We start from the raw sequence: 10,371 nt of genomic DNA on the forward strand, positions 1-10,371 counted from the left end.
GAGGCAATATTTTACAGTTAGGGTGGCCAGAATCTGGAACCAACTTCCTAGGGAAATAGTCCTCGCCCCTACCTTGGGCAAATTCAAAAAGAGGTTAGATGATCACCTGTCTGGGGTCTTGTGAACCCAGCATTCATTCCTGCCTGTGGCAGAGGTCAGGCTAGATGATATGTTCAGGTCCCTCCTGACCCTATCTACTATGAAACTATGAGGTTATGGATGTGAAACTGTACAAGCAGGAAAATGCACCTAGTGGTGGAGATATTGTCATACCTCAGGCAGAAGACAAATCTCAGCCTCTGCCCACAGCTACTTAGGGGCAAGGCCAGGGGCCTCATCATTCTTTGGTTTTGCTAAGCAGTGGTAAGGATGACCCAGCTTGAGTTCAGGAGTGCTTCCAAGCAACTCAACACTTATATATTCAGAAAAAGGAAGCTGCATAAGGTATAGGCTGCCAGAAGGGCACAGAAGACCCAGAGCAGACATAAATATCAGCAGAGAGGCATGAAGTTAACAGTCCTCTCTGCTATTACACAGGGAGAAGAGCGAAGGATGCCACAGTCTTAAAGTGAGGGAGAGGGATCCTGACAACTCCTACCCAGCACCTCCCATGGTAGAATGTTCTCCAGGACATGGGGGTATTCCTAAATGTCCACTGCCATGGTAGATGAACAGCAGCAGAAAGCTGAAGTAGAGTTGGTGTGTGCATGCTGGGAGGGCAGGCTGTGCATAGGCTGTGCATAGGTGGCAGTTGGAACTATCCTAGCAGCCTTTGCAGGGCTGTGTTCACTGTATAACCTTAGACAACCCACTGAGGTCACTATGAAGAGGGTCCACCTTTCCTGGCAGGGAGATAACACTGCTTTGCTGGTTCTGGACAAGCCTGGAGGCAGGCAGACTTCCCATGCATTCATAAAGTGTCTTGGAAAATCTGGATGAAGAATACTGTATGAGCCCTAAGCAGCAGTGCTAGCTGCTTGTCATACCTCATCACCACCCACTTCCCCAACAGCCTCACCAACATGGATGAGAAAGTTGCTATAGTCATGTCAATCACAGGCCAGAGGCTGTGGCTGGGATCCTGAGGACTGCATGCCAATACTTCTCCCTGTAGCATTTCGTTCTGGGCTGATGTTTTTTAAGATCTTTTTTTCTCCCTTTCCTTTGGCTGGGAGCTGGTGAAACCAGAAGAGACAGAGACAGGAGATGGCAAAAGAACAGACAGGAAAGCACTTGAGTGGAGACTGTTCTACCGGCTGCAGAATCTCTGCTTAGGGGCTGTCATAACACTGCCAGCCACCTGTTCCCACTTATAAGGCATGTGATAAATTAAAGCAGTTTTAGCAATCCTCCCACATACAAAATTGTGGGGGAACATGCCTTGTCCAAAGGTCCTTCTGAGAAAGTGCATACACCCTGACACTTTACACACAACAGAAACATGGTCTTACACGACGAACAGGAAAGAGAATCCCACTCCAGAAGGATTTACAAATTATATTTAAATAAGACGAGGAAGAAAAGGCAACACTTGACACCCAGTCTGGACTAGGACAAGAGTGAGGACAAAAGGACAAAGCAGAGATTCCTGAAGCTGGGAGATGTTTTGATGGTAACTACTGCTGCGATTTCTGCCCATACACTGTGATGATGGTATACTGTCTCAAAAAAGGGGATTAGTTTGCACTCTGGTTGCTCTGATCTTGGGTATTTACTGAGCTATTTACATTTTAGGGCAAATAACGTGTATAAAGCAAGTGCCTTTCCTATGACAGCGTATGGCTGTGCTGCATCTTCTAGTTACACTGGATGTCAACCACTGAAACAAGCAGCATGGGGACAATGAGTGGCTTCAGGCAGATTCTTTCCACTCTGTGTCTTCACTGAGCACTACAGAGACAGAGAGAAGGGTCTTTATTACCTGCTCCATTGCACAGAACTCTGTGAACAGCAGAGGACCCCATAGGAAATGAATTTGGAGAGGACATCACAATTTTGATGATATGTAAGCAAGAATCCTATAGGAGGAAGGAAAAAGAGACCTGGGTTCTCCCTAAGTCAATACCCCTCCATTCTCAGCACAGACAAACAGCAGTGCCAAGCCACCCTGCCTAGCTAAGTGAATACAGAAAAGGGGCAATAATAAAGGAGCATTTAAGAGGAAAGGGCCTCAAACAGCTTTTTCTAAACAGATTCTTACTCCTGCATTAAGCAAGGTGGGGACCATTATTAGCTACTGGTTAAATTTCTGCCAAAGAGGCACCCGATTGTGGTACATTGTCTCTATATATTAATGTGCCTTGTGTGGGTATCATGCCAATAATTCCCACAAATAGCTACATGAGCCCAGCCAAGTTGTAAGAGGCTGCATGCAAATCTAAAGTCATGGTTTCATGGTACTAAGGGCTAGACCTTCAAATACTTCATATAGGTAGCAAAGGAATCTGCTGTATTTTTCAGGAAAATGTGTATGCCAAAGAGCATGCTGAATGAGCTCTTCTGAAAATCAGGGCCCAGTTTTGAGTGCTGGGTACTTGCAAATCAGGCCCCAAGAGAATCTCTTGACCCTAGGAACTGACTTGACTTGAATGCAACTAATTAGCTCCAAATGTTGAACAATAATATCAATTCCAAATACAGACTGATATCCTGGCCTCAACTAAAGCGAACCAATCATCACCCAAACCAAGCCGAGAGAGCTGGAAGGAGAGATGTAAGTGGTTATGATACCAACACTGACAGACTAAGGCACCAAATGAGGGCAACAACTATAATGGATTAACAAATGAACCACCTCACTTCATACCGCAAAGATATTTGGTTCAAGCTTCTGTCTAAATCTTCTCTGATCTACTACTACTCTGGGCCAAACACTGAATGGCACTCTATTGCTTTCTGAACTCCACAGTGAACTAAAAATACTATTGCATAACCTCATTATAGTCATTTGCTGTTTTATTGATTAATTGCAATGTGAAGAAATATTCAATGTTCCTTGCCTTACAGGCGAGAGAGGGGATGATTTCCTAGTCCTTCCCACTGTAGATAATGAACTGCTTGCTAAAAATGATGCCTTTCTGTGATAACATTTAACAGATGTGTTTTGAATGCTTGCTCAGCAGCCTGGGGCTGACAGCAATAACACAGTTCCTTCTGGATACTAAATGGAACCATATGGATTGCTGCAGATATCTTTTTCATACATGGCATATGCCAGATACGGAGAGATGAATCCTAACAGAGGTTAGGGAAAGACTTCCCTGCTCCCTGATAGTCTCACTCCAGGTTCTTTGGCTTCAAAACCAGTAGTTTATGAATTGTAAGCTTGAACCCACTGGCATCAAATCTTATCCAGAGAAGATGGAACAAACATATCCAAGAGCAGAAAAGGAGGAAAGAATTGCTCCTTCACCTTAATTGGAAATAATCTCTGTATTTATTTCCCAAATAGCTCAACTGCTCTCAGTAGTGGTTGTGAAGTACTGTATATGCTCTATGGCATTAAGTTTTTGTGCCCCTTGGCACAGATAGCTTTTCATTAGAACTTTATTTCACCCCCTTCAATTAGCTCTTACTAGTCTAATGTTTGTTACGATAGAGCAAAAACCATCCTAGTGACAATCTACATAACCAAGGAGACCAAGAAGGCCCCAGACCTGCGTGGAATTAAAGTGTGGGGAGTAATCTCCCTCAGAGCCACTGCTCTAATGGAGAGTGCTTGAATTTTGTCCGCTTGGGATTCAGCTCTCTTCCTGATTCCCTCTGAGATGAATGTGGTATTGAAGGGAGAGTACTTATTTTCTTCCTTATGTTCATTGCTGCTGCATTCAGCATCTTCTTCTGTCCTTCCCAGTGCACAGAGGAGGAAAAACAGGCAAAAGTATCTGCCTGGGGAAAAGCTGAGAGAGGTGGATTGCTGGACTATGGCTGGTGGAACCAGACTAATTGAACTCTGACTGAAGCACAGGTACAATCAATTAGCAAATGGGAAGGAGAGGCAGAGAATCCAGGGACCGCACCCTATGAACCCCCCTCCCCTTGCAAAAATACCTCCCAAGAGGATGACAAGCAGCTGGCTGAAAACTGGCTAATGACCCCTATACTCCTGTGGCCCAGAAGCTGTCTAGTGGTTGTGCTGTCACTCAGAGTGACCTCCATCATGTGTTTTTGCTCTCTCTTCCTAAGACAAAGGGGAAAGGCTAAAGGGTTGATGTTCCTTTTCATTTATTCTAGGCAGGCTGGACTAGTTGTTCTCTCTGTCAAGTCCACACACCTGCTTGGTTTCCAAGACAGCCATGTTAAAAGACTTAAACAGGGACCTAAAACAGATGCACCCACTAGATTATTCTCCCTTTGCTCACGGATTGTGATCCTTTTGCAGACTCCACCTTATAGCCTTATGCCAGACTAAAAACTATGTTCTTTTCTAAGGAGGTTGAAAACTCTGAGGCAGCTTGACTTGCAACAGCTAAACCATCCAATTTGTCTACACCAGAGAGAAAAATCACCTTCAGAACTGAGATAACAACAAAAATCAACTGATTAGCCAGCCTATATTAAACAAGGAAGCTATTCATAGAACTGATGCATAATCCACATTGCTGGCTCTTTTAGATCTCTCTCAACTGGCACATAGCTTGGATTTCTTCTTTTACCAACATGAGCTACTTATTAAAATGCTCTGCATCATGAAAGCATGTAGTACTGCTATGGAAACACCAACACCAGTAAGGGCATGGGTGGTGGTAGGTGTGGGACTTGAGACATTACAGAAATTGCCAGTATTTGGCCTCCTGTGTTCAGCAATGGGAGGATCAATTTGGAAGGTGTGGTAAATGCTGCATGGACTGGTGCACAAACAAACACTCTGGATGCATCTATTTATAGCTGTGTGTACGTGTGTGTCTGCACATTTGTAACAACTTCTGAAATGTAACAGGATCAAAAGGATCTTGCTTCCGCTTTCTGATCTTTAGATACTAAAGATCTACACAGAGGGACTGAGCGAAACAATAACTAGAATGAGAAATAGATTCCAGACCGTCCTTACGACTCATTAGTTCTGCTGCAGTAAGACCTGGGGTCTGAGACAAGGACCAGAGCCCCTTTGCACTAAAAGGGATGTTCCTTAGAGAAACTGAGCGGCCTCACCACTCAGGAAATGGAAAGCTCAGGACCTTGAAGAGCTGGACCCACAAGTAGCAGCACCTCAATGTCCAACATGAGCAAGCAAATGTTAATGGCATAAACCATCTCTCTCCTGCTGGAGGAGGAGATACCTAATTGCTGCAGGTAATGACAGAGCACTGTGCTGGAAAATACATGTTTAATAAAATATCTCTGTGCAGCAATAATGAGGTGCTAGACCACAGAATGAAAACAGTGGGCCAAATCCTAAGGGTGCCACATGGGAGCTCCAGATACTCAGCACTGCCTCAGGACTTTGCTCCATGTTGTGAATTATTATTCACTCACTGGTCGGTGCTGCTTTTCTCTCTGTTCACATGGACAAAGGCTGGAGGAAGTGTGGACTGTTCTTGGCTCCAGCAGACAGGACCGATATTCAGAGGAGGGCGGGCCAAGGAGCAGGCCAGTTACCCAGATGGCAGCGAAATAACTCTGAACATCCTGCTGGCTGCCACATGTCAAGTCTCAGTGGTACAGCCTAGTAGCAGAGGACTCAGCTGATGGTCTTGGCACTGTGAGTCTGGTGCCAGCTCACTCTCCTTTGGAAAGCCCCTGCCTACCTGGCTGTTGTGTTTATGTTAACCTCATTCCCTCATCTGATTCACAACCTTGGTCGGAGAAACCCAGGCAGTCTCACACGGCTGGGCAGGGAGAGGCACGTCTCAATATATGTTCTCACATAGCCACGAGTGTACGTGATGTTCTGCTACCAAAATAGTAGCTGAATGGCCTCGCAGAATAACACAGTGTTTTTGCTTCGAGGGTTTGTTTTCAGAGCACTAGGGCAATATGCAAAGTATTTTAGAATGAGAGACTGACCAAAGAGATGAGACCTAACAGCCTCGCAGATTGGGTGGGAGGGGGTCTGACATCGCCAATGGATACACAAACACCTCTGTATCGCCTGTCTCCAGTCACTCAGTTCACCACAGCTAAAGTTCTTCCCTTGGTCCACTCTCCAATCACATCCGTCTGTTCTGTATTTGTGTGCTCAGTTTCATGCACATGCATGCGCACTCTTCCTTACTGAGACCATCCCACCAGCTTCCTGACTAATTCCACATCAAATTTAAACTCTTCTTCCCTTTACAAGCTCGGCACAATGCCGGCCCTAGCCCATACTCTTGCCCCGTAAAAATGCTACTCGTCTTGCAAGATGAGTTCTAATAAACAAAGCGGTAAACACCCAGTTTGCCATCAGACAACTTGGAGGTAAACAGACTGCTTGAACTTTTATTTGAGCCTAATTTGCATAAAATGAACTTTTTTACCCAGGGGAACCTATTGCATCTTTTTATTTTCCTGTGCAATATGAAGTTTCATTTCTACCTGGGAGAATGGGAGAAATGTTATAATATATGCATTCTCCTTTGCCTGAGGAAGGGCAAGTGGGCCCAAAAGCTTGCAAATAAAGAATTTTTTTTGCAACTATCTAGCTGGTCTAATAAAAAATATCACCTCTGCCAAGAGTTCTACATATGTTTTGGCTGTAGACTGGCATGGCTAAAACCTGCATCATTAAAAGAAAACTTGTATCTTTTTCCTCTTCCCTCTCTCATTCTATGGGCTCCAAAGCAAAATGCTTTCCCTCTGAATCTTCTTCCACAGTCTCCCTTAAAGCAGCAGACTGGGACTGAACTGATGCTGGCTCCTACAAGGGCAGAGCCAGCCAGCTGCCTCTCTCTAAACCTGCTCCCCCACAAGCAGCCTTTCCCTCCTTCATGAGCCTCTCCTCAGCTCCACTAGACGTTAGCTACGGAGGTGGTCCATGTGGGAGGTGTCACTTGTGGCATACAGCAGCAGAGGCTGCTCAAGCTGTGGTGTCTCTCAGCCCTGCTGCTTGGAGTACTGAGCAGTGAGCAAGAGCTGCAGCCTGGAGGGATGCACAGTTAAGCAGTGAGTGACCCATCCTCATGAAGCTCCCTCCCCAGCTTTTGGACAGGCTGCCGAGGGCAGGGCTTTGCATTCTCCATCCATCCTTTACCTGACAGCAGTGCAGCGCTGGGTTGCCTTCAGATGGAAACCTGGCCCCAGCCTCTATCCCACTCACTTAGGACTAGTCTCATGGAGTGGAAGAACACCTGGGTGTGTCTGCCTCAGAGCCAGTAAACTTTTGCTAAGTCAGATTAACCATGATTTCCATATTAACTCTGCTATAGGCCTTCAAATGCAGCAGAGTACTAAGACAGCACTGACAGGTAGGCAGACCCAGATCTGTCTACAGGCCTCTGCTTGTGAAACACCATCCTCCATGAGGGGTCCATCCTGCAGGGAGGTGGAGAACCTGCTCCAGATTCACCTCACCTTTGCAACCAGGTTGTTGGTAGCTGCTGTTCCCACGATGCCTGAATATTGATATTAGAACCCAACCTGGGCCTGGCCCCATTCAGCCCTAAATGAGCAAGGACTTGCTGCCTGAAAGGACTCCTCTCTCCCCTCTCTCAGGCATAATCAGTAGGGCTGCCAAACTAGAGACTCATTCAAGACAAGAACAAGGGGACAGATAAAAGGATGCTCTCCACAGTAGCTGCTCACTTTTGCAACTCACCCTGACTTCCCTATGCAGGAAGAGCAACAGTATATTGACTTTCAGCATGTGCTAGAAAGCCCTAATTGTGAGTGGCAGAGGGGAACTAGGGCAACTGCCACACGTGACTTCAATACACATACAGCTGCTGGTGACTATTAGTCCAAGAGAGTAAGTCTATTTTTATCATCTTATTAACCAGTGTCTGTTCCTTGTGATGGGAAGAAGGTTATTAATTGCATAAATGTAGAGAAGCCAAGGTGGGGGGAAGAATAGAGACTTCAGAGAGATAAAGAGAAGGAGACGGAAGCAAATATTGGAGAGCTTGAGCAACAACTACCTTTCTTGGCCACCTTCCTCCCTTCCTTAACTGAGCTGTATTTTTTAGTGGCTCTACGCGTGCTGGCAGGTTGCGGCACACAGCTTAGATGCACAGGAAGTCCAGTGGCTGACATCAGAATAGCCGCGATGCCTACAAGGGACACAAGACTGACTTGCAGGAAAGAAACAAATGTGGAAATACATTCATTTAGGGAAAAAAAGGAATAAAAATGTTCAAAGAAAAAAAAAATAAAACCTTGATTCCAAGAACTCAAAATCTTTGTAAAGCCAATTGACATGAAAGGTGATTTGGGGTTTGATTCAGCATGAGGATAGGGAGCTGGCAAATGCAGGGGCCTTTAGGGGACAGAGCTCAGGTGGCAAATTAAAGCAAAGGGCTATTTGCATATATCTGATAAAACAGCAGCTTGGGGTGGTATTTCATAGTACTCCAGACTGGGAATCCTTGGGGCATTTAGCACTAGACCATTCAGACCGTAGTGTTAGCTTTGCAAGGCGCATGGGATTCTCAACTCCAAACATCAGTGAAGGTTGACCAGGCTCAATGTCTTTAAGATATGGTGCTTAAACGGCAAGCTCCCAAGGCCCTGCTTTCAGCTATGCTGGTGTCAAATGAAGTAATTTGTTGATTTCAATGGAGACAACTGGACTATCCTGGTGAAAGAAGTGGCTTTGGCCCACTGTCATCCTCTAGATCCATTGCAGCCGCTGGCATGTTACCTGTGTTTGGACTTCAGCTCATTCAAGCACTTAAGCACATGCTTAACTTTAAGCACATGAGCATTCCCACTGGTTTCAATGGGATTACTCACATGAATAACTTTCACCAAAGCACTCAAGCACATGCTTAATCAGAGCCATATTAAAAACACAGCCTGTGGATGTATTTATTGGACACAGCTTTTACAATTATTTATTAAAAGGTCATTCATTCTCTAAAAGGCACAGAGAAAATGGCCTGTTTGGCTCTACTGAACAAACATGGCAACACTGCTCGCAACAGAGAAGTCAGAAAGATCCTAACATAACAAAGTGTCCCTAAAACAGATTCCAGAATACTCTTGTCTTCCTTTCCCCAATACAAAGAGAATGTAGCCTGACAGACACCAGTGAACAAGAACAGTGTTTCTCAGCCTGTAGGTCGTGACCCAAAGTGGGTCATAAGAATAACGTCAGTTCACAACCCTTTCATAGAAAAATGGATCAACAAACTTTAAAAATGGATTCCTCCTTTAAAGGAGGAAAATGTGGGAAATGGTGGCTTTTCCCTTGCAGGTTGGCAGAATTCCAGCCTGCGAGAGGTTGCTTGGGGCCCCCTATGTCCCACACATACCCCCCCTGCCTGACACACTGAGGGGAGGGGGCAGCAGGTCAGAAGGACAGGCACTGGCTCAGGACTGGCTATTTGCAAATGGGTCCTGGTACAAAAAGGGTTGAGAACCCCTGGACTAGAAGAACATTAAGTCTCCTAGTTGGTATTTCTCGGTATCATGTGCTGCTTTCCACATCTCTATTCAGATAAGGAAGGAAAGGAAGAAGATATAAGATATAAAAACAGATTCATTCTTTAACTAGTACAATAAAATACTAAACAGAAACACATACACATGCAACTGAAAACAGAATATTATGATGGGAATTGTCAAGTAATTGTAAGTATGGGCAGGGCTACCAGCTCCACCTAAAAGAGAATGGAATAAGAGGATTATGTCTACACAAGGTAGTGTAGGTGCTACCCAATCAGCATTGTCCCTTTACCAAGAGCAGCCTTTTGCACATCCATCGCAACAGCTGTGTTAATATAAATGATACAGTAGCTCTTTCAGCCCTTTCCTTCTACTTAGGGTATGGACTGATGAATACACACCCACATGTAATTTGTATTGGTTTTGTTGACTGATATAGATGATGCAGGGATCTGGAGTGGACACAAACAGTCATCCCTGGGTAGCTGCCCCACAGTAGACAGCACTTACTGTACCTCATTAGGTGGCAGGGGAGTAGGTATTAGCATGTTTATCTTCACCAAATTGTTACCCTTGGATGGACATATGATATCTAAATGGGCATAACTTACACTGGTTCCAGTTTTTCCTGTCTTTTAGGCTAAGTACAGACATTTGGGGCATTAGGGGGAGGTTGAATCAATTCAAAATGGCTTCCTGATACCAGGTAAGTTGGTATGTGGGGTGAGACACTAGCAGGGGGCTTGGGGGTCTGCCAGAGGATGGGGAGGAGACATGACCCATGAGGTATGGTTCGAGTCAGTGCGACCCACAGGAGGGCCTCGTGTGACCCACAGGTGGGGGGGGGGG

The 10,371-nt window shown here is 45.3% G+C and overlaps 1 protein-coding gene and 1 long non-coding RNA gene across 10 annotated transcripts in view; both read right to left on the reverse strand.

Moving 5' to 3' along the window:
• The window catches only part of DTX2 (deltex E3 ubiquitin ligase 2), an 85,422-nt gene that overhangs the window by 25,895 nt on the left and 49,156 nt on the right, over positions 1-10,371 (reverse strand). For 4 of the 9 annotated variants that reach the window (XM_019511481.1, XM_019511480.1, XM_019511479.1 and 1 more), the window contains exon 5: positions 8,055-8,186. The exons of the other annotated variants lie outside the window; for them this stretch is intronic. In XM_019511481.1, the coding sequence (XP_019367026.1) occupies positions 8,055-8,186 (132 nt within the window). The remainder of the gene's footprint in view (positions 1-8,054; positions 8,187-10,371) is intronic. 9 annotated transcript variants of the gene reach the window in all.
• The window catches only part of LOC109293503, a 1,432-nt gene continuing 347 nt past the window's right edge, over positions 9,287-10,371 (reverse strand). The window contains exon 2 of the long non-coding RNA XR_002096328.1: positions 9,287-9,737. This is a non-coding gene — a long non-coding RNA (uncharacterized LOC109293503). The remainder of the gene's footprint in view (positions 9,738-10,371) is intronic.

This window comes from Gavialis gangeticus, unplaced genomic scaffold (genome assembly GCF_001723915.1).
Source record: "Gavialis gangeticus isolate Ggan-Ray unplaced genomic scaffold, GavGan_comp1, whole genome shotgun sequence".
NCBI classification, from domain to species: domain Eukaryota; kingdom Metazoa; phylum Chordata; order Crocodylia; family Gavialidae; genus Gavialis; species Gavialis gangeticus.